General features: G+C 38.2%; 1 protein-coding gene across 9 annotated transcripts in view; it reads right to left on the reverse strand.

Annotated features, from left to right (window-relative positions):
* Positions 1-24,557, reverse strand: part of CSNK1G3 (casein kinase 1 gamma 3) — a 64,965-nt gene extending 40,408 nt beyond the window's left edge. For 4 of the 9 annotated variants that reach the window (XM_051789424.1, XM_051789425.1, XM_051789423.1 and 1 more), the window contains exons 1-4: positions 24,041-24,159; positions 6,911-6,982; positions 4,376-4,793; positions 343-383 (exon numbers count right to left, since the gene is read on the reverse strand). In XM_051789424.1, coding sequence (XP_051645384.1) covers positions 343-383; positions 4,376-4,553 — 219 coding nt within the window. In that variant the 5' untranslated portion in view covers positions 4,554-4,793; positions 6,911-6,982; positions 24,041-24,159. Of the gene's footprint in view, positions 1-342; positions 384-4,375; positions 4,794-6,910; positions 6,983-23,665; positions 23,690-24,036; positions 24,160-24,378 lie in introns of those variants that run through there. The other 5 variants (XM_051789422.1, XM_051789420.1, XM_051789419.1 and 2 more) reach the window with 5 other exon arrangements.
* Positions 24,558-25,332: the final 775 nt, after the last annotated feature.

The raw sequence follows: 25,332 nt of genomic DNA on the forward strand, positions 1-25,332 counted from the left end.
ACCTGATGTCAGATTCACATTTAATTTGTTGTTCCTCTACTTATTGGACAACAAAGGAATCTACTAAGATGACTGTCAAGTGTATCCTTGAAGCAGCTGTAAATCATCAGACTTTGCAAACACAGATTTAGCCTTGAGAACAGTGACAGCAATTAAACACTGGTTTTATTCAATATGACCAACATATACAATTACATCTATCACTGACTGCTTTTATCTATTTCGATGAAATCATACAAGAGTATTCAAGATTTCCATTAAAGAAATCAAATTATTATATATATGAAAGGAAAAATTTGATTAGTTTTTCATCCCAAATCCTTTAAAAAAATATTAACTTACCAGTTTAATTGCCACATAGTCATTTGTGTATAAATTTTTTCCTTGAAAAAAGAATAAAAACAAGAACGTGAGACATTGGCTTTTCTGTTAAAGTAAAATGCCATTTAAACATCAAGAAAGTCTTTGAAACATTTTCATCTAAGGTGCTAGGTGTTCTGGTAGTGACTTAAGAAATGTAGCTTTATTAGTCTAATACCACAGAGAGAACTTTTTTCTTGAACAGTGTAAGAAGTGGCAATTTCACTGAGAGTTTCAGCTATGTCAGTAAGTTTGTAAAATTTTTATGTACGAAAAAAAGTTTGAAAATTGATAAATTACTATAAATGGAATGTGATACTCCATGTTTTCATTTTTATTGCTATTTGAAACTTACTTTAGTATTGTCATATGATTTTGAAACACCAAAGTTCAAATTAATTAGGACTTTTCCTTTCCTCAGTTCTGTAATTTACTAAGCTAGAAGTTAGGACAAGACAAGAACATTACTGATATGCTTACTCCATTTTGAAAATGCATTTGCTGCTTTAAAAATGATTCTTTAACTGGATAAGCATATTTCAACAAGCACTAATTCAAATGGTATGCAAAGATTAAAATGCTATAACAAGCTTTATAGGTGTAAAATTAAAAACAGCAAATAAAGGAAAAAGTAAGGCGTCACTTCCAGCACTTTTTGTTTCTTTACAGCCTTCAAATGCATTTAGTATATATTATTTTTAATGGTAATTCTACTTTTTTTCTCTGTAATATTACTCAGGTCTGAATTTGCCATGTTAAGCTCAATTTTGTAAAATAAATCAAACAGGGAAGAGACATGGACCAAGATAAAAAAGTTCCTTGTAAAGACAGTTACACAGAATCACAGTCACAGAATTTCTGAGCTGGAAGGGACCCACAAGGATTATCAAGTCCAACTCTTACATGAATGGTCCGTGTAGGGATTGAACCTGCCTTGGTGTTATCAACACCATCCTCTAATCGAGTTGCACCGATAGTCAAAAACTACAATTTCAGGTCTGACTCTTATTTTAAAAAATAGAGTACTCTTGTAAAGCTGAAACAAGACACAACAATATCACATCTGTTAAGAGATCAACTTTACCAAAAGCAAGTTACCTGAGGGCTGCACAGTAACAGACACATAATCAATATGAGCAGCATGCCTTAACTGGACCACAATATGGTGTGTAATTCCAAGACCTTTCCAGGGACTAGAGTAGAAACACAGGCATCTTAAATGGTTCTCTCTTATCTCATGATCATTTCAGTTACATTTTTGTTAAAAAGTGTACTTTGTTTGAAGTGGCCTCTGTGTCTCTGCACGGTATTACACTCCATAAGATACTCACAGAAACTCTTGCAGGAGCCCTGCTCACTCTACCTATTAGATATATAAATCAGCTACTTGGAGTAGGTAACAAATCCAGTTACAGTTAAGTAACTGGATACAGGGTTACAGTAGCCAGATGCTGTAATGGCACATGTATTCTCAAGTAACATCAGAAGGTACCTTAACTTTCCATATGGTGAATCAAGACAATTGTCACTTTAAAATATGGCAAAGAGTAGATTTGACACCCCTGTTGATCTGTCTCTAAACACACAACAGGTACTGAGTAATACATCACAATAGCAACAAGCTTTCTGTTACTAATCCATCAGTTTATCTTAACTATAACTCAGAAGACCCTTAAAATTAACAGCCCAATATTCAAAACAACTTAGTCTTTTTCAAGGTTGCAAATCACAGTCATTTGCTACATTTTTATTGCTACCATTTGGATCCACAAGTCACTACTGAAGTCTGACCATTGCTTTCTTCTCAAGAGGAAGAACTACAACAGCTACCAATTCATAACTGAATTTCTGTCTCCTGAGCACAACTTCACCGCTCTAACAACTTTATTCCTCCTTCAAGTATCTCAGATTTGACCTTAAACACATGCTCAAATATTCCCATTTGCATAAGTATACGAAACAAAGTGCTTGTGTGCATCTTTGTAGAAAAGGTGCCCACTAAATACTTGCTACTGTAGCAACACAAATGAAAAAAAAAACAAACAAATCAGAATCTATAATACCAATCTTAACTCCTGCTTTCAGTAACTTACATTTAAAACATCTTACCTCACAAATAATAATAAATAAGAATTTGGCAGCACTTACGAGTATTGAGGCCATGTTGCTGAGAACACAGCTGCACTGGGCAGGACACATCTCCAGGATGAAGGACCACCGCCTCCCTAAGATCTGCTCTATGGTGAACTTGCCACTGGCTGCCACAAGAGAGGAGCCCCGAAGAGGAGATACAAGGACTCCCTGAAACTTCTAGTATATATGCAAAACCCACAGACACTAAAATGAGAAAGGCTGCCCTTGTCCTGGTGACTGCTGCAGGACAGTACACTGCCCTATTATCTTCCTTCTATTTCTTTTACTTCCTTGTTCTATTTTATTTCAGTACTGTCAGACTATGTGTTAGCTAAATTAATATTGTATTTAAAATGAAAGATTATTTCACTCTGTACCTGCTGCAAGCAAATGAGTTAATCTGATATTAATTTTTAATTAACTCTGTATGCTGTGACCAAGATGAGAGACAGGAAAAAATTAACTTTATTAGTTTGTAGTTACCTTTATGTAATACTAATTCTTCTGGTTTGATTTAGTTCACAAAGAGGTTTGAAACAAAAATTATCATTCAAAGCCAGTATACAAAAGTTATGGAAGACTGAAAGACAGAGTTTCAGCTTGACTTGTGGACTGCAAAGGCACATATGTACCAATGTAAAGGTCAAAATGTATCAATCTTGTTTAACTATTACTAGAAATAACAAGAGTAGCTATTATTGAGATTGTTAAATTCAGTGTCCTCAGTCAGAGCTGAAGCAATATTGTCTTTAATCCCTCTACAGTATTAATTTGCTAAACTTGTTTACATCCTGACAGTCCTCAGAATGCCCTATATTAAAACAAGTTATATTTTATGCAAGCACTATATTAGAAATATTGCCTGAAGGACAATGAGTAGTAGTTGTCCCACAGGCAAAGATGAACAGAAACAACACCTACATAGCTCACCATAGTCTCAAATATCTAACTTTGAAACCCACCCCTCTTTAAAGCTTGAAGCACTGCATTAACTCAAGCCTTTCAAGAATAGTGGAATAAATTCTTGCCATTAGGTGTCAAGTTAATTTGTTAACACATACAGAATTCACACACCTTGAAAACCGTGGATAATCATGCTGTCCATCATGGAAATCCAAGTCTCCAAAATTAAATATACAGTCTTCCAAACAGATACAGTTAGTGTCTATGTTAATAAATGGTAATATTTCCAGCTTTGCTGGCCAAATTCTTCAAAACCCTATAGTCCCTTCTCAGTCTGTGCTTTCTCCACCATTTGATATTCAGCCATCTGTTCAGTGGGGAACTGAAGTGATTTAATTATTCATCTCCCAAATTTTTTCTACAGATGGATTTTCACTGCCCATGTCTAACAGCATTTCAGTGTTTGGCCTGACTACACTAGAAAGAAAAGGAAGGAATCCAAGTGCTTGCTGCTACTAAAAACGCTGTAGCATCTGCCACAGTATCTCAAAGAGATCTGCAAGACCACAGTACTATAAGCCGGACTTACAGGAGAAGGACATGTCTCACATATATCTAGTATCAAATACAAATGAATAAATTGCTTCAGGAAGTCAGAAAATACAGAAAACTACAATAATCATGAAGTAACTTCCAGCACCTTGGAAGAGACAACTGACTGAATTTAGGATAGCACTGCACGTATTTAGAAAACATTTTTAATCCCAGAAAGTTTCCTGCTACTGAGATTCTTCACAAACCACGGAGCTTGCACTGGCAGGGTAAAGCCACAAAAGATGGATTAAATTTGCCTTGCGCATCTGAAGTTTCAAAGCAGTTTGCAAAGCTGCGTGGTGTATTCATACAGAGATTTTCATGTTTACCCTGCATAAAATGGTCTTGAATAATGTAAACTGAAATACAGAAACAAGGATCTTACCTAGCCGTAGTTCTCCAAAATTACCGCATCCAATTTTTTTACCAACTCTGAAGTTAGGGCCAACCATTAACACGCCAGAATTTGAAGAACCAGTTCCACGTGTATTATGGCCTGATCTCCCACTAGGCCGTGCCATTCTTTCATCTGGCTTATCTTTGTCTTTATTTTTATTCTCCATGTCAAGTTTACGGTACTCCACTTTGATATCTTCCTCTTTTTAAAAAATCAGTACAAGCAAACTCCAATTGGACAATGTAAGAATGAAAACATCATGAAGAAAGTGCCCAGCTGGTTACTGTCAGTAAGCAGTCAACAGCAACATGTTCATCCTGTTTGCAAAGCCTTGGTAGGATCTGTAGTAAAAACGTATCTCCAGAATGCACTACATCAGCAACATTTACTAGTATTTACAGGAATTCTGTTAAAAGAAAAATAAAGTTATTCTTGTACAAAATTATCTTTCCCTTCAACCAGTCACACAATTAAGCTATAACTAATTATATTTGCTTTACAGATCTATGAAAAGCACTTCTTTAAAATTAAAGCCTCTGATTCTAGGATGTAATAGCAAGAGATATTGGTGTGACTGAAGTGTGCTAAAAAATCTCAACACTTCATACATCAGATATTAAAAAAAAAAACACAACAACAAAAAACACCCTACAAAACTACTTCCTGAACAGATAAACACACTTAAAATTTGACACTTAGACTCTCAATCCATCTTACGACAGCTCTGCAAAAGAAAGCATTTTATTTAAATTTTTTTCCCCCTCAAGTAATATCTGTTGTTTTAAGAACATGCTCACATTGCAGTTATGGAAGTTATATAAATATATTATCTTTTCCAAATTAAAATATCTGAGATGCACATTTATAAACCCATGGCAAGGGCGCTTCAGTTTTTTCAGTAACTCCTAGAATCTAAAAATAAAATATATTTACTTATTCTACCCTACCACACGTAAGTCATAAATTTGTTTCCCCAGTCTCCTTCTCCACTGTTTAGCATCATTGACTAGACACTAATTCCCACACAAACTTCAGCAAAAGCAATGTTATCTTACTACTGCAGTAAAGAACCCCAAGAAAACTTGGGATATTGTTTCCTATTTAATGGTGTGAAAACACATAATCCACGAGGCAGTTGGCTACTACATAGGCAAAATTTCAAGACAAGTTAAATACCTGTCCAAAATTATTTTGCTATCTTTGCTTCAGTGTTGGGAATACACTGCTGTAAAAGAAAACATCCTCTGAAAAAATGCATTTCATGTGCTACAGCCTATTTTAAAGGTAGTCACCAGGAGCTTATTTTAAATACTTTGAGCTGAAGACATTTTCATTTCTTAAACCCATTTCTCACAAAGTAGAATTATTACTTGCCTCATAGCTTACTACATTTCAAAAATCAAAGAGCAAGTAGAGAAAATATACCAAATAATATGAACAGCCACCTGAATAATTGCATCTGTTGAATCATATGTACTCATACCATGATTAAAACTAAATGATATTTAAAAAATCATTAATCAACAGCCAATTAACCTGTCACCTGAACAGTGAAGTACATGGAAATTTGTTTGGCAAAGAATTTCCAATGACCACAATACTGTGAAAGGGAAAATGAAATACTTGTTCTGAGAGCAACTAAAAAAAACAAATGCAGATTCCAGTCCAAGACGACTTGCTTAATGCAAGGGAAAAGGACTTCAGAGGTGAGGAGTGAATGTAGTGGTGCGTTATGGTATAGACAGAAGCATTTAAGGGAAAAAGACAAGCACGTTAGGCTACTACATAACCTTTCAGGTTTAAGCACCACTACCAGATACCCTAACATCACTTTCCAAACCACAGATCTCAGAGGAATAGACTCAACGGGAAACAACAGGTCATTCTTCCTCACCACTATTGTTACAAAAGCCAGGGAAGAAATAAAACTAGACATTAAGTGTGTTGAGATAGAACTTCACAGGCACTATTTAGTTCTTAGAAAGGTCAGCACACTTGATGCAATAAAATGCACATATATATTTTAAATACTGAAGAAAAAAATACTTATGTTCCATATTTTACTGGATATTCAATGAGAACTAACAATAAGCAATCCTAGATTTGCTTATTCCAAATACATTATGATCAACATAAATTTCAATTTCCAGAAATGCATCTATTATTTGGACAAATCTATTACATGCTAACTTATATCCTTCCCCTTTCACTTACATTATGGGTATGCTTTCTTATGTAAACAGAAATTAGTACCTTTTATAGGATACCTGCTAAACAAACATCATAAGTCCCATACATTTTTCCCACACTAGATATTAAAAAGAAAACATGCAAGCATTCCTGTCACCGTTTCTCCAGGACACAAGTGTTCTCTTACAACATTTCCTAATAAAATAATCTACAACTAATTTGAAATAAGTACAGCACTTATGACTTTCTTCATACTAAAGTTCCTGTACAACATTTTATGATGTATTTACCTTAGAAATACAAAAGGTTTTCATTTATTTATACTGCACTTACCTACGACAGTGTTATACTGTTGATGGGAATAACTTTTCTTCACCATAATGCTCACATTCTAGAGGAAAAGCACTAAAAGGCAAAGACATATGTATTTGTAGTATTTGTAATTACTTGGCATGTAAAAACTTCTGATACAAAATGCAAGTACAAATTATTGGAATTGCATTAGTTTTCTTAGACTGTTAAGGAAAGTCTAGCAGATTTTTTTCATACTCAGCATAATTTATAAGGCTCAGAAGTCAGACATCATTCAAAAGTATGCATCATCTAAAGAGAAAAAATAACACATACAGTGTAAGCATTCTAAATTACACAAATCCCTTTTCTTGATATGTGCTGGTTACATGGGCTGTATGGGCAATCTGTCCAAAAAAAAAGTCATCCATCTCACAGCTTGATTTTCTGTTTAATTTTCATTTTTCATCTCTGTCAACATAAATGAGCACACTTGAACAATAAGTTTCAGCCCAGTACTAGGGAATATTGCTATGATGTAAACATTCTTGGTTAAAAAAATATATGACTAAATATCAGTATAATGGCAAACACACCATAAAAGCCAAGCTAGTAAAGCGATGTCATAGGAGTGAAATGACTATTATGTTCAAGTATAAAAAGAAAGAGAAGGCAAAGGAAGCTATGAAAAAAAAAGTCAAAATAGTATTACATAGAAGGAAAACTAATTAGATCTTCATTAGAAACATTCCAAATAGACTGAGGATAAAAAGTGAAACAAGACTGGAAGACCTGTAAGAAAGCAAGTAATATCAGAGTAACTAAGAAGCCCAACTAACATCAGCTACTAGAGGTCTTATTTTTCTGATGTAATTTGATACTTGCCCAAGCACCACAGAGAGATTGTCTGAAAAGCAAGGAGAGGAGGTGTGAAGACAAGAAAAGTGATGACAATGTTCCAGGTGACTGACAACAGTCACACACCTAACACCTGCAGAAGTATAAAAGGAATCTCTAGCTCAGTTTTAGAAACACAAGGTCAGTGGCAAAAGATAGCCAGGCTACTGGTCCATATCAACACATAACTTAAACAGAATATTGACTCAAATTTACTGGAATAAATTTAGCCACAAGACTGTAGTAATACCATCCCAAAACAAATGCCATCCCAAAACAAATTACCCAATGAAGAAGCACCTAATGTCAACTGTATTTATTGGGTCCATAGAGAATTAAATATTTCTGACAGTACTGTTTCTACCACGTTTGATGTAAGAAGCCAAAAGGCAAAATTTACTACTTGGATTCACCAAGCTAGTAAACCACTAGCTCTGGAATTACAGTAGTTATTGCTAGCTCAGGAGGGTTTGCTCAGTTCTCTGCTCCATTACACAAACATGTTGTAATTCACCCATATGCATTAGAACTGCAAAACTTTCAGGCACTTGAACTCACAACTTCAGTGATGTTTTTCCTGCATTATGATAGGTGACTAAATACTTCAACAAAGTCAATGAAAGTACCAAAGGAACCATTCCCTAAAGACATCTATTGCCTAAGGGTTAAAAAAGCAATTTGTGATATTTGAAGAGGACAGATAGACAACTCTTCTCTCAAAGAGACATTTTTACTCTGATAAATGTTTTACACACTGATGATCTGCACACAAAATTTGCTTAATAGACAAAGACTCTAACTCGGAAAATCCAGTTTGCTTCAAAAGTTTGTTTTTCATTCTCTCTGATGAATAAAATTCTACACAGAGAGCAACTGAATGAGTTTTAATGGAACTATACAGGTGTGTAAACAAAGTGATCCTTCAATTCACCAGTATAATCAATCTATTTTTTATATAAATTCATGTTGTGTAGTTGTATCATCCTGAAGAACTCAGAACACTGAAAACTCCCTAAGAATCCATACAGAAATAGACATATAGAAAACAGATAAAAGGCATTGAAGATAAACACTAATATTACACACATGGTGAATAAACAGGTGATTTAGAAAAACATAGTCAGGATCTGTCTGTTCCATTATACACTTGGTATATTCAACAGCTTTGCTGCTATTGTTCCAAGTTCACACATCACCCAAAAGAACACATTAAGGAACCATATGCTGCTACAGAAAATCTGTGAAGTCAAGCAACTTTACCTATATATACGCTGGAGAAATTTTTCTTTAAATCCTCCTAATATTTTCCTCCTTGATTCAGTATTCAAAACCTAATCGTGCAGTGCAACACCAGCTACAAGAAAAATTCTTGCAGGGCTGCAAGAATTTGATCAAACCATCTAATCATATCCGTACTAAAGTTCTCCTTTTGCAAGTGCCCTGGCAACAACTGCCAACTCTTTAGATTACATCACTACCAAAGATCATACATGCCCACTCAACCTCAATTTCTCTCACAACTACTGCTGAAAAATATTCTGAACATCCCTAGGTTAGAGAGATATAAGTCTGCACAGCTCTCTGAATCTCAGTTGAAAATGTCCTGTTTAACACTACCAAAGACTGCCTCACAAGAACCCTGTTCTATAGCAATAAAGACTCTCTAGGACACTATATAAGACAGAGTAAAAGAATAACTCATTTAAGCACCTTCCTTATTCAGACGTTTCTCAAATGCCTAAGTCTGCAGCAGTAGCATCACTGTAATTATATGCAAGTTTACATATTCCAAGGTGTTGTCACAAGAATTCAAGTGCACAAGTCACCTTTAAAACACAAACTATCTACTTAATTCCTTTTTCATGTTCCAGATTTATTCCTAAATAAACTGATAGAGAGAATATCAAAGCTGCTAAATAAAACATTCCAGTGCCAGGAGTGACAAAGGTAAATGAAACACGCAACCATAACTGCTCCCTTAGGTATCACATGCAATGCCTTTCACAGTTTAATTACAAAATCCTATATCACTGCTAGTACCAGCATACTAACATTTTTCTCCAATTTTAAGAAAAGCATTTACTAGCAGAAGAACTGTAGAGGAAAGTAAAAAAATTGACAGAGATTTAAACTAGATTGGAAGAAGGAAAAGGACAAACAGGCTTGCCAGTGATAAGCAATGGGATGGCACACCAAAACTTGAGGAACTGAGTGACAATGAGATCCCTAATCTGCTCCATGTCAGCTACAACAAACCATACTTGAAATGTTTCTATGCCAACACACACATCGCACTAAGAACAAGAGGAGTTCAAAACTTGGCCCAGTCCCAGAGATTTGACATCACTGGCACAAGTGAAACCTAGTGGGATGAGTCCTGTGACTGGTGTGCCATGTTCGATAGTTGCAGGCTCTTTAGGAGGGACGGGAAGGGCAGGTGAGGCAGTGGGGTGGCATTGTATGTAATGGAGGGGCTGGAATGTATGGAGCTCACAGTTGGCAGTGGCACATTTACAAGCCCCTGGATAAGGATTAAGGGGCAAACAAATAATGCGGATGTCATCCTCAGAGTCTGCAACAGACCTCTCAGACAGGACAATGACACCAATGAATTATTCTTTGAGGAACTAAGATACTTCCCAAACAACTGCCCTCATCCTTATGGGGGATTTCAACTTGCCAGATGTTAATTGGGAGCATCATACAGCTGGCACAAACAGGTCCAGAAAATTCTTAAAACATCTGGATAATAACCTCATGGTACAGTTACTAAAGGAAGTGAAAAGGAAAAGTGCCCTCCTTGATTTGTTCCTTGTCAGATTGGATCTTGTGAGAGAAGTGGAGATTGGCAGTCACCTTGTCCACAGAAACCATGAAGAGATTGAATTTAAGACCTCTGCTGTCAGGAGGAAAAGTGCCAGCAAAACCTCAACATGAGGAGAGTAGACTCCAGGCTGCTGAGGGAACCAGTAAGTAAGGTCCCCCAGGAAAATGTTTTTGAAGGTTCTGGGGTCTATCAGTGCTGGTCATTTTTTAACTACCACCTCCTAAGGGCACAGGAGCAGGCAACTCCAAATTGCCAGAAGTCAAGCAGATGAGGCAGAAGGCTGGTTTGGCTAAGCAGGGATCTTCTTTCGGACATAAGGCAAAGAAGGAAGGTGTATGTCCAGTGGAAGCAAGGTCAGGTGACACGGGAGGAATACAGGGATGATGCTTTCTATTGCAGGGGGAAAATGCATGCGCCAAAGCTCAGTTGGAGTTGAAGCTGCCAGAACTGTGGGGGACAATAAAAAGAGTGTTTTAATACACGTTAACAGCCAAAGGCAGTTGGAAATAACATTGGCCCATTAGAGAATGAGGATGGTCACCCCACAAACAGGGACAGAGACAAGGCTTTCTTTGCTTCAGTCTTCAACTCCAATGATAGTGGAAGGAGGTCCCAGCACCATGATCTGGAGAACCATGGCTAATGAAAAACTCACAGTTGATTCTGAACATGCACAAGATCTGCTGCTCCAAATGGATCCCAACAAATCTATGAGGATTGATGGGATTCATCTGAGAATACTCAAAGACATGGCTAATGTTATCACGAGGCCTTTCTTGATGATTTTCAAATGGTCTTTGGAATCTGGAGGGGTCCCAGTTGACTGGAAGCTGGTTAACATTGTCTCAGTTTTAAAGAATGGCAAGAAGGATGACCCTGGAAACTACAGGCCTGTCAGTCTCACTTCAGTGCCTGGTAAAACTGTGCAGAAGATTATTCTGAGAGATACTGAAAAACACCTAAAGGACAATGTAGCGATCAGTCACAGTCAGCACAGCTTCATGAGAGAAAAGCCCTGCTTGAAAAACTTCATGTCCTTTTATTACAATGTAACCCACCTAGTTGACCAAGGGAAGCTCACTGATATAATCTTTTGGGATTTCCTTATAGATTTTTGATACTGTCTCCCCAGGATCCTTCTCCCAGGACAAAATCATGCGATGGGTTAGCAACTGGCTCACGGGTTGGTCACAAAGAGTTATAGTGAATGGAGTAACATCAGACTGGTGTCCAGTCGGTAGTGGGGTTCCACAGGGCTCCGTCCCCAGACCAATTCTCTTCTACATCTTCATAAGCAACTTGAACGAAAGGACTGGAAGGAATACTAAGTTTGCTGACAATACTAAACTGGAAGAAGCTCTTCACTCCCTCAAGGGCAGAGAGGCCCTGAAGAGAGACTTTGACAAATTAGAGGACTGGGCAATCACCAGTTGTATGAAGTTATGAAGTTTAACAGAACAAGTGCCAGATTCTACACCTGGGATGGGGCAACCCTGGATGTGTGTACAGACTGGGGAATGAGATGCTGGAAAGCAGTACCGGGGAAAGGGGTCCTGGTCAGTGGTAAGCTGAATGAGTCAGCAGTGCCCTGGCAGCCAGGAAGGCAAATCATGTCCTGGGGGCATCAGGCAAAGCATCACCAGCCACTCAAGGGAGGGGATTGTCTCACTCTGCTCTGCACTGGGGTAGCCTCACCTGGAATATTGTGGTAGTTTTGGGCACCACAACATAAGATATTAAACTATTAGAGAGCACCCAAAGGAGGGCAACGAAGACGGTGAAGGGCCTTTTGAGGGAAAGCCGTATGAGAGTGGCTGAGGTCACTTGGTGTGTTCAGCCTGGAGGAGCCTGAGGGGAGATCTCATTGCAGTTACAACTTCCTAGTGAGGGGAAGAGGAGGGGCAGGCACTGATCTCTGCGGTAACCTGTGACAGGGCCCAAAGGAATGGCACAAAGCTGTGTCAGAGCAAGTTTAGGTTACATTTTCAGAAAAGGTTCTTAACCCAGAGAGTGCTTGGCTACTGGAACAGGCTCCCCAGGGAAGTAGTCACAGAAGCAACCCTGTCTGAGTCCAAGAAGCGTTTGCACAAGCCTCTCAGGCACATGGTGTGATCATTGGTGCTGTCCTTTGCTGGAGTTGGACTTTGATGATCCTTGTGGGCCCCTTCCAGCCCAGGGCATTTTATCATTCTATGAGAGACAGTAAAAAAAACATCCCTGGTTTAAGCACAAGGTATTTAAAATTCACTCAGCCTCCTGGCATTCTCATACCTCTGCAGTTCTTCTCACCCCTCAAGTGTCTTTGTTCACATAGTTCTACTCCCAAGGTCTCATGATTTTTGGCACTGACATTACTCTAGCAGCACAGCTTCTCTTCACACCTTCTATAAGAGTTCAGAGAAAGTTTCCAATGCCTCTGCCACAGATTTCCAAAAGCCTTTCTCCAGCATTACACATAGTTTTTACGGAATATTTCATCTACTAAGAAGCTCTTACCAGAGATGAAGCACAGTCACATTCATTTTCCAATATTCATTTAGATGTTACAAATACTTTTGGACTACAGAGAGAATAATATGGGATTTTATTCAACAAAACTCCTTTTGAAGTATTTAACAGCAGAAAATCTGCAATTCATACTACAAATCTGAAACTAAGCTCAAGAACAAGAGATTTATTGAGAGATCATCAATACAAAATTTAAATATCAAATCAACTATTTCTGGTACTTTTTTATGTCTTGTGGAAAGCTAAGGCTAGTAAGAACACCTAGCTTTAAATGACTGCATAATTTTCATTCATTTTTATATACGTCTCCATGCAACAGAAAACACCTATGAAATTCCAAATCCACAGCAAAAATGCTCACAATTGAAGGACCCTTCAAAGTTTAGGACAGCAGTTTCTAACTTTGAAAAACTCTTGGGATAAAATTTGAATTGAGAAATATCTCTAAAATTATATACAATTTAGTCAGATCCATGTTTTTCATTAAAAAATTAATCCACTCTTTAATCATTCAATATTTCATAATTTTAAATTTAGTCCAGTGAGAGAAATTCAGGCCTTCACATGATCTCCATGTGACCCGAAAGACTTGAGTTGCTGTTCCAATGATTTATGTTACAAATAAATGTCTATAGATTTATTTTGTGTATATTACTTTCCTAGGAAAACTCTAAGATAAAAAGTTGTTAGGATTCATTGCATAATTCAATTAATGTAACAAAAATATTATTCCATCATTTTTCATATTTCCAAAGTAGGACAAAAAATCAAAATCTTTAGCATTTCAGTCAAAACTAACAACAAAATCAATGTGCTGAAATATTCAGTACAAAAAACTTCTACAGATGGTACAAACTCATGATATTAGCCTTGAAAAAAACAAAAAACATTTCCAAACAAACTTCTCCTGTCATAATTTCTCTCTTCAGCTATCAACTGAATTATCAAAATTTCTCATTACTGAATCATTTTACAAGTCTTAGAAGGTATTTTCTGAATGTAAACTCAACATAATAAAAACTTATTCATCAGTAACTCATTTTGCTCTCAAAAATGGAATCCACTTCATACAACTGGGGAAGTTCAATCTTACTCTTCCAAGTCCAGTGAAGCCTAGTTTTATAGGGTTTTTTAATTTTTTAACATAAAAAATCAAAATACAAATTCGTATTATATGTTCTTTCCTTTCTACCACCTCTAGCACACCTCAAACTTCTTCATCCTTTCAGATGTTAATTAAGTCATCAAGGAATACTTTACTCTAGGTACTTATTCTGACTTCAGTTAGGTAAACAACTACCTTGGAAGCACTGTAAAAGGAACATGCAAATCCTCTGAAGGAACATCATTTTCCCTAAAGAAACCCAATATTTTGCAGCAGATGTGAATTAACCTAAGAAAAAAAGATGGGCTTTTTCAGTTTCGCATAGGAGGACTGCTGTCTCCACAATAATAAGATGAAAAACACATGGGACACACAAGAAGGAACAATGTACCTGAATCAGCTTCGGCAGCAACCACACTCAGGCCATCAAAAACCACCGCTCGCTTTCTTTCCCTGCCAGCTTGCCTTTCAAAATACTGAACAAGGGATCCCACACTCTCCACATTTATTCCACAGAGGAAAAAGTACATAATATATTACTAACTTCCAAATCCTTCCCAGAGTTTCAGCAGCAAAGAGGGAAAACACACAAAGCAACTGCTACTTTTTGATCACATGCACATCAAATTCATCACACTTTAGAAGACACCTGTTTATTTAAGAAAGCAAATATAATACCCTAATTTCAAAGGCAAATGAAATCTCCTTACAACAGATCATGCAGGTGCTCAGCTGTGCAATTTGTTTCTCAGTGTGCATGGTGGCTTCAAAACACCTATTTTGATTTGTGCTCTTCAGCACTCCAAGGCAACTAGCAGGTCACAAGCGCACCTAAACTTTGTTTGCATTACCAGAACTTCCAACAACACGATGTTTGCATCTCAAGTACCTTCTACATAACCACTTCTTTTTTACTTAGAGGTCTAAGTTTTTCACAGATTCTTCAGTTCACTTGCTGTGAGTAACTAAGACAAATGTACTGTTCAGGCAGTGTCCAGTCTTTTTGCACTTCTACACTCTGTAGTATCAACCCATTCTACATTAGCACAGTAGTTTTGCAAAACAAAACAAGAACAGAATTTATTGATGTTGGTGTACAAATTAGACTGTCAGCATACCTGAAAATTAAGGTTTAAGAAAACGAATTGCTTACTGCTACAGATGTGTATGATTTTCCCCCATAAAACAGAATTTTATGTAACTGAAACTAAGTCTACATAGATACAGTCTCAGTCCACAAACACTTATCAATGAGATGCACTCAAAGAAGCAGCCTAATTGAAAATGTCAAGGTAAATCCAAGTGGCTTTCTCATGAATAAAAATGTACACAACCAAGCCTTCTAAAAAGCCATGTTTTCTTCTCTAGTTGTACATATACTAAAAAAAAAAAAAAGAAATTACATTTATCATTTATGGTATCAACTGCCACACACTACTTTCAATGAACACAATTAGTTTGAGATTCTGGAAGGAGTTTTTCAATTTGCATGCATATAGCTATTTCCCTAGGGAAAGTTCACCAGCAAACCGAATATGGCCACATATAATCCTCCTTTAATGCACACAATCTAACAGAAAAATAGCTTTATTAACACATTTAATCAAACCTTCCTCTGTACAAAAAGTAACCAAAAATATACCTCATCTTTATTGAAGCTTGTTTAGAAAGTCTATTCTAGTTAAGCTAGTGTAATTTTTCTTGTACCAAGGTTTAAAAGTCACATAAACAAATCTGAGGGCTGTCAATACCCAAACTTCAGTATCTGTTCTGTACATTTAATTTTGTCAATTGAAAGACTACTACCTAACAAACTTCATGGTTCTCCACCACCCAGTTGCCAGTTCTGGTCAAAATACTGTCACATCAAAAGACCTGTAGAGTACTCAGTCTCACCCCAACTCAACACAATTTTTCACAAATGACAGACTGGACTAACTATGCAGCAATTAAGATCTCTGTGCAATCACTTCATCTCTGTTAACTCAAAACAAAGACCAGCTGAAGATTGCTATCTCTGGTCACTGCATAAACATTTATATTTTCTCATTGACCTCGAAGACAAGTTTGGCCCTAATCCACAAATTGCACTTCATCATAGACTTTCACAACAAAATCTCGCCAACTTCACTTCAGGATTCCATGCCAGTGAATGCATTTACTTGATTAAAACTTTGGTGCGTTCATACTTCTTGCACTATTATATAATCATCACTTTAGAGTAAAAGTTGAAAGTCAGTTCTCAGAAGGGAGAAGGATAACACAAGGAATAATTTTTAAAAATCTAATGTGACAGTATGAAGGCTGATTTACTATAGAGCAGAGAAAGGATATCACTGATGGTTAAGCAATATTTCAGTCATTTGGTTTTTCCACTTTTTCGTCACCACACTCATACAAACTTAAATGGGCTATATTGTCCACAGCTGACAGAAAGCTAGTGCTGAGCTAGCTAATACTACATAATGGAGGCTTCAATTTTCTACATCAAACGTATCACAGCACTAAACTGTTACTACAGAACAACTGAAAGGTACAGATTAGCTTCAAACTAGGCCAGAGAAACTGTAAAGTTAACACATCTAAAAGTTAGAAAACAAAGCAAAAAGAGCATTGCATTTCATCTAACACCGTAACTACATCTGAATACAAAATCAAGCACTAAAATAAAGCATTCCAGTGCTATGTGAAGGAAAAAAAAAAAAAAAAAAACCAACAAATATTTTCTCAAAGTCCAAAAGACATTAATTCTGTCTTCAGGTTAGAATTTTGATAGATAAAGTACATAGTGTGCTGTAGCATTCCACAGTGACTGTGAAGATCAGCTGTCAAAATTAAAAGCATTTCTAATTCACTGAGACAATCCCTCCTCTCACTTATCTTTAATTACATGGTCAGATTCTACTTCAAAAACTTAGATGGGAGCCAAAGTCAAGTTATACAACTTCGCATATAAGGAAAGGGATAACTCACAGTACAGGAAAAGGTTTCCAGAATAAGTTTTGCAGCTATAAATCTGTCAAGGTTTTCTGACAATAAAAAACTACACAGTAATCAAGTGATTCTGCTCTCTTAATAGCCTCCATAAACTAAATAGGTACCTTCTACAGCAATCCAACTACTTTACCATGAAATATACTTGCAACTCTCCTCACTTGTATGGCTTTCACTGCAATGTATACCTAAAATGCCTTTATTAAATTGAAACTAGAGCATTACAGCCTCTAAATGGTAAAAACTTTTTTTTTCTTGTTTTACAAGCTTAATGTGGAATAAAATGGTATGGTGAAGTCTCAGACACCACACCAATTAGAATCATGCTTGCCACCTTTGTATTGAATGCATAAGACGCATAGTGACACAAATTTAATGAAAAACACTAGGTAAGATCTTGGATTCATCAATAGTAATGTAATATAAAACATACTTAAACCACTGACTTCCCATGGACCTCAGGGGAAAAAACAAGTTTCTCAATGCTTTATACAAAACCAAACAATACTGAATATGAAATCATCTGGTGTAAACTCAAAGTTCTGCGAACAAAATAACCTGATGTTTCCAAGGTCTGAAACAACTACTTCACTACAAGGATTTTAATTAAAAAGAATTCTCAAGCACTAAAATGAGAAAATGTCGGTATTTTGATATAAGCACTGTGTAGTAAACTCTTAATGTACTACTTAGGAAGACTACAACAGATTCAGACTAAGCAAATTGTTCCTCAAAAGTATCAATATTAGCTAAGCTTAGCTATCTACAGATTAGTGTTCAACACCCACACAGACTCAGTACAGTAATTTCAGCTTGTTGGATATCTTCCATGTTTCCACAGTATTTCCAGGCTTCCCTCTGATAAATCTTGAGCTCTCTTTTTTTGCAAAACCCCTTGTTTCTTCCCACAATAAAACCTTCCCTTCTCACTCAGCAAGGAGATGTACTATTGCCGGCCTAGTACTACAAGCTACAAGCTGAATACAGAACAGATAACATCCTTTCTTCACCATGGATAGCTAATATCTACTATGTAAATTGATTTTATGAAGCTTATAGGAACTTATCTTCAAAGGCATAACAATCCAAGCCTGGTAAAAAGCACCCAAAAAGTTCCATATTTGTAGAGGCAGCAGATGAGAGAACTGCAGATAAAAATTCCTTATTTCTTTTAAAAATAGACTTTTTTTTTAGAAGAAAATTCAAAGTATAATAAAGAGATTTCACTTAAAAGCTCAAAACCGGAAAATTTAGATCAGAGATTCAAAGAGCATTTCTGAAAGGCAAAGACATTTATCTCCCAGTCTGACAAAAGCTTAAGAGCAAATCTGGTCATTCTGTCTTCCTGTTGTCTGTTAGAAAAATTCTTCTGTCCCTCTTTACTGCTACCCATAAATTCAAGTTTCATCATTTGTTATTTTCCACATTTAGAGATGCCTTAGCCTACTGGTAGCAAATGTTAAACAGAAACTTTTATAACTTGATACACAGAGCAACCTACTCCTGGAACATTGCAAGAAATTAATGCGTACCAATTGAGGTGATCTTCCACAGAAAGAGAAAGAAAAAAGATTTTATACTGAACTTCTTTGTTTTTGGAAGAAAGTATGTGCAAGACACAACTAAGAAAATACTAGTGGTTGAGGTTAGAGTGAAACATGACCTTAATGCAATCATGTCCAACTCCAACCTCTGTAGTATTACTTCATATTCCCACAATTACTGCACACTTAGGATTCAAGATAGTTGTATATTTATGGACATCATACTGCCATCAAAAATATTAATAGTATCTGAAATTAAATATGTACTTCATTTTAAGCTAGCAGATCTCCCCTAAAGCAACACTGAACTCCTTTCTAAGATTGCTTTATCATCATCATCATGGCTGGGCTTCACGAACAAAGATTTGGGAAGGGCTCTACCCACATTTGCTACACGCACGTTGGTGGTTAAAAAGGCCAATATGAGATAGACAGGTCCAGTTGCAAAAGGCACAGCAGAAAGACTCCTTAGGTGGTATATCCTGCAAGACACGGTTCTTTCTGCATTGTCTTTTCTCCTCGAGAGTGATCCTGCGGGTGTTCTCAAAGGCATCAGCAGCGTTATAGATGGTGTGTCTCCAGGCCTCCCGACTGGAGGCCAGAGTAGACCAGTTATGATGATCACTTTATACCATTACATTAAAAAGCTGTTGAAATATGAAGTCTTCCACACCTTTACATACAGTCATGTTGGCTGCTTCATTTAAATTCAGAGACCTAAAACAGAAAATGCTTAGTGCCTTAAATACAGAGAGGTACTCATGGGATTTTTCTACATATAACAATACAATTTTTAAATAGTACTTTCCTCTGTGCTGCAGAGGTGTGCCCTACCTCGGATTAAATCACAGCTTCCAATATCACAAAGGTAACCTGCCAGAAGCCCATATCTTTAAAGCATTTTATACAAAAATACAGCCCATGCAGCTTTCACAACATAACAGATGCAACATTTACTACATAATTAGCACTTCAAGCTCAAAGACATACTGAACCAAAAAGAACCATTTTAAGGCTACAATAGAACCTAAGTCTGAAATTTTGTTATGAAAAATGCAATTAGACAATATAATGGGTTCGCACAATGGCACTCCCCTCCTGCTACAGGTGGCCACACTACCTGCTGCTCCTGCTGCTCCAGCCTCAGTGCTCCAACACCTCAGTGAAGCCATTAGACCTCCTAACCCCACAGAAAGCTCACACACTCAACAGTAACTCATACTGAACAGAAGCTGAATCAACTCAGTGGAAGACACAAGAGACAAGACGCAGAGCAGGAGTGCATAGAGAACTGCACAGCTGGGAATGAAGCAGGGAAATACCTGGAAGTAGAGAGGGATAGCCTTTTCAACAGCCTGGAACACAGCTGCAATGGCTGGTGTTCCACAAATGGTTGAGTGCACCTCTTAAAGGACACCACACTTGTTCTCAGCAACCTCCACAGACAAACTGCCACCCAAACAGGACCTTTAATTATGCTGCTGCTGGAATCTGTTCCATCTACATTCTGTTATTGTACATGGTTTACTGAAAAAAGAGCATAGCATCTCACAAATTACCTAGTGAATAATTCCAGAGACTGTAAGGAAGTGTGACAAGCCACACACTTCAAAATGAAATCTAGGCTCTGCTTGTCATAAAATATCTCTGTATTTTTGGACTACTGAAAAGGATATCATCCACCACTGTTACAGTCCACATCCTGTCTCAATTAAAAAAAACAAAACAAAAACAAACAAAAAAAAAAAAAAAAACCCTACAACATTAAAACGTGGTTGATGAAGAGTATAAATTACTACCCAGGTAAATCTAGGGAAAAATTATTTCTAGGACAATGACATTAAATTACTAATAGATTTCAGTTAAGCAAAACAGTTACTAAAAAGTCTTGGTATATTAAAAGCATAACTGGCTAGTAAGCTTACAGAGAAGATCATAAAGCCTGAGAAAACACTGTTGTAATTATATTAGCGATGTTCTACACAAAGTCAGATTAAGTAATAAACCTACTTCAATACGCAAATCTTACCCGTATGTCTGTCATGGACTTCTGTGACCTGCAGTTATCTGAGTAAACATTTTTGCAAAGACAGTTCTGACTGATCAATATGTCTCCCCCCATTCCTAACTCCACTGCACAAGGCAGAACACCAGACACACAAACAGCGAGAAAATTTTACAGCTTTCCATACCTACAGTACACTTATTTTGTATAAAATACCCCTTTTTGAACAGCCAAGAGTGGATTTTATCTATTAAAAAGCTTTTCTAGACATTCTCAAAAACATCACATAAAGGAATAAACAAGAGAGGGAAGAGTGGATGTTAAAAATGCTGTGAAAAATGCTCTCTATCACAAATGAAGGAACATGAAGTTCAATAAACATTCTAGAAGAAAACACTGGTAAATACATTTATAATACTCTCAAAGTGTTGCATATTTAATATTTATAAATATTCCCTACAACTTTTTTTAGAAAGAATCCTCCTGCTTATTAATTTAAGGCAATTACTATACCACCCATAAAACATTAGAACTAAATTTAGCAGGTGAGTTAAATCTAACTAAAATAAATTAATCCATGCTTTTTTAACCTAGCTCAGTACTTTACTACTTACTAAGAGTTTCAAAACAACTTCTGAAAGTACTGCTTTCAGAAAGCTCCCTAAGTAACCACAAACCAAACCTATTCTGCAGCATGGACTGGTGTGCGATGTCTCCTCTTCTACACCTCCCCTTTGCCAAAGAGGAGACATTAAATTATAAGTGGCTTACCTAAGATCACAGGGAGGGTTAAACATCCCAGTCTCTGCCTTTATCTGTGATCATCAGCCTAGTGTTTAACTACTTTCTTACTAGTCTGCTTTTATTCATGCAACTGTTTAGCTTAAACACACACATTTTTCTTCACCCAGCTATTTCAGCATTGGCTCACAAACCACTAGAACATTAGTGACAGTGTCTAAGATGCTACTCAGAAATACACTTAGAAAAACAAGCTCAGCAGCAGCAGGCTTGATTTCACTGCACTGGTTTTGCAGCAGCATCGAGGAAGCATTAAAATGCCTACATAGCAAAAAAAAAAAATCAAATTAAGGATTGTCAGAAAGTATACAACAATTACATCAAAGTTACTTTTTTACCTTTTAACAGACATAGGAAACCAATTACATAGAAGTCTCAAAATACCTTTGAAAGACTGTTAAAGGCCCAAAAGCAAAGCAAAAAACATGTTTTAATTTTTTTACCTACTCTTCCAGGGTACATTAGTTGGAAATATACAATTTTCATTGTTAAACAACTCCCAGGTATCATCTTCATTTTAAGATCATCAAAACACAGTCCACTGCTAAGAAGCACTGTCCCAATCTTCCCCTATGTACTGTCAGGCATTTTGCTCTTACAGCCTCAGGTGAGGTATGAAGGATTGACTGAGAACTCCTGCCATAAATTTGCAGCTGAATCGATGAGCTTAAACTTTGAAGAAACAGCGTGTCAAACTCCCTTATGACTTTGTGATTCCTGTGGTTTATGTATGCCTCTAATCACATTATTACTTTTATGTATGACACTCCAAAAAAATCAGTTAAAAGTAAAAAGAAAAACGTAAGGAACAAGAAGTAGCTACATGTTTTGTTTACAACAGACTGACAAAAAACGTTCAGCTGGAATAATTTCAGAAAAGTTCGATAAAGTTACTACAGTTGATCAGTTCCTTAGAAAGTTCTCCTTATAATTAGAAGATACTGAAGAAAAGTAACCACTGGCACTTCCCTATTCTTCACATTTGATCTATTTTTGTCTCAAAGACATAACTAAATTAAATTTATCTTCAACAGCAGGAAACTTCCTTATATTTTTTTAAACAAGTTTTTAAGACAAAAGTAAAGATGTTACAAATGCATGTAACTTTGATATTTCTAATCACAGAACAATTCAGTAACTAGTGAACCATGAACAGCCCTATTTTCATGGGACAAACCTTGCAGATGCAGTGGGGACACTAAGTTTTGATAAACTGCATCAGCTTTAAAAATGCACTTAATCTAATTATGAGACTATTAAAAACTGAAAAATTACCACAAGAAGTAAAATCAGCCTTGTTAATTGTAAATAAGTAAACTGGATGAGGAAAAACTCTTATGTAGGTTCAGTTACTTTTTTTTTCTTAGGGAAGAAAAACTTCAGAAGGGTTAAGATAGGGCCTGTAATTCTTCCAAACAAACAGGCTGAATGTCTTAACTAACCTTAAATATACTTATTTTGATCACACAGGAAAAAAAAAAATCCCTACAGAAAATGTGATGTATCACTGTATCAGAACTGGTAATCTAGATTCTAAAATTAATTTACATTTTATAAGCCAATACAACTATTTGATTCAAAAGTAGAATGGCAAGAGGAAAAGATTAATTTCATTAGCTAATTTCATTAGCTGAAAGTCATCCTCAGTTGATGTAACTAGTCTGCTGTTTGCAAGGTAATTTCTCCCTTTCAAGTTAGCATAATAAAATACCACCTATTTCAACTGAAAATACTGTTTAACTGTTGAAACCTCTCAATTCAAAAGAAACTGACTAAAGGATGTTGAGGTCGAGAGAAGATATCCCCTAAAATACAGTTAACACAGAAACCTCTACCTTATCTTTTCCCTCTAAAAGTGAAATTGCATTATTCCCATTTTGGATTTTAACATCCCAACGGAGCTCAGGACAAAATGCATCTACATGATACTAATTTGTGTTCTGAAAAGGTGTGAGTCTACAGAGCAGGGAAGTTGCTTATCCCTACAAGCAGCCATAACCCAGGCAGCAAGGCTTAATATGCTTAACAGTGTGCCTTACTTATAAACATGCTAAAGGACATGCAAAATAGAGGATAGTTTTGCACAGTATGTATTTCTAACTACGTATGTACTTACAAAAGTTCTTACGTACAAAGGACACTAAAAAAAAAAAAAGAATCTTCGATTACATTCCAATTCCTTTCACACGCTGCATGTCACTTTAACGCTCATTAAGGGTGTACCAGCAAAGTCAATTGGAATACCTGAAAATAAGCTCTGTACAAGTTCCACGGCGAATCACTTCAAACATCACTTTTCGAGACTTTAATTAACCAAACTTAAAACCACTATATTCAGAGTGTGTTTGTAAATAACTTTATAAAAAGCAAAATAAAAGGCAAAAATAAAACAGCAGAGCACTGGCAGCTCAATTTGACTCTAACCCGCTAACCCAGCACAACTGCACTCTAGCAACCTGCTTCTACAGAACAGGAAAGCGAACTTACTCACTTGCTCCCGCAAACCCGACTCGATGCCCGCCAGGGAAGCGCTCCTTCGGGAGAGGGCACCCGGAGGTCTCTCAGCGGCGGCTCCTGCCAGCCGGGAGCGCAGCCGCAGGGACGCGCGGGGCCCCTCCCGCGCCGGCCAAGCCCCGCAGGCCCCCGGCGGCAGCGCCCGCCGGCCCCGCCGCACCCCCGGGCACGGCCCCGCACAGGCACAGCCGTCCCGCTCCACGCAGCCCGCCCCGCGGCCGCCGGGGGAACGGGGAGGGAGCCGCTCCAAGTCCTCGGCCCACGGGGGTGCTGCGGCTGCCGCCGCTCCGAGAGGCGGCCGGGACGGAGACCTACCGGCGAGACGAAGGGAGCGGGGCGCAGGCTCGGTGTGCGGCCCTTCACCTCCGGCACCGCTTCCCGCCCCGCCCCGCCCCTGCCGCGGGGGCTCGGAAGCGGGGCTGGCCGGAGGGCGCTCCGGGGCGGAGGGAGAGAGGGAGGGAGACAGAGCGGCGGCGGCGGCGCTCGGAGAGGACACCCCTCCCCAGCGCGGCTCAGGCGCTGCGAGCGGGACGCGCCGCTCGCCCTCTCGCGGGTGATTGACAGGGAGACCGGCAAATCGAGGTGCGCGGAGAGCCGGGGAGGAGGCGGGGCTTGCGGGTGGGCAGAGCGGACAGCCACTGAGGGCCAGGCGGGGCGGGGCAACGCGCGGGGGCGGGGCCGGCCCGCGGCGCGCTGAGGGTCCGTTCGCGCTTCGGGCACAGGGCGGAGACCGCCCGCCCACCGCCGGCCCCGCCGCTGCCCGCGAAACTGAGCCCTCCACGGCGAAGCAGCTGCGCGCCTCACTCGCCTCAAGCCTCTCCTTAGTAGCGGCAAGGGTGCTTGTTTAAAACGAGAGGGGCTGGCTTGCAGGGATGGCCCCGTGCCCGGCGGTGGCTGAGCGCTTGGAAGCGCATCTCTCTTAAGTCCTCTACTGGGTACCGGTCCCCGAAATGCGGGCATCCTTGGGCACCTGGGAGTTCTCAAAAGTGCTGCTGTCCGTCTTGTGGTCCCCGGATTTGGCAGCACCGCTCGTTTGACGCTGTAGTTAAAGGTGGGTGAGGTTACGCCCTGCTAGTTGCGCTTGGCATCCTGCATTACCTGTGTATCCCTGCAGGAAACGGGGAAATCAGAACCCCGCTCTTACTGATGCCTGCGAGAGCTGCCGTATTGAAAAAAATACACTTAAAAATTCTAGAAAATAGACTGCGTGCACCCTTGTGCTAAAAAAAAAGATCTTTAGGCTCTTTTCCTGTTCTCCAATCAGGACAG

Source organism: Manacus candei, unplaced genomic scaffold (genome assembly GCF_025592945.1).
Source record: "Manacus candei isolate 608988 ecotype Guabito, Panama unplaced genomic scaffold, ASM2559294v1 h1tg000027l, whole genome shotgun sequence".
Classification (NCBI taxonomy): domain Eukaryota; kingdom Metazoa; phylum Chordata; class Aves; order Passeriformes; family Pipridae; genus Manacus; species Manacus candei.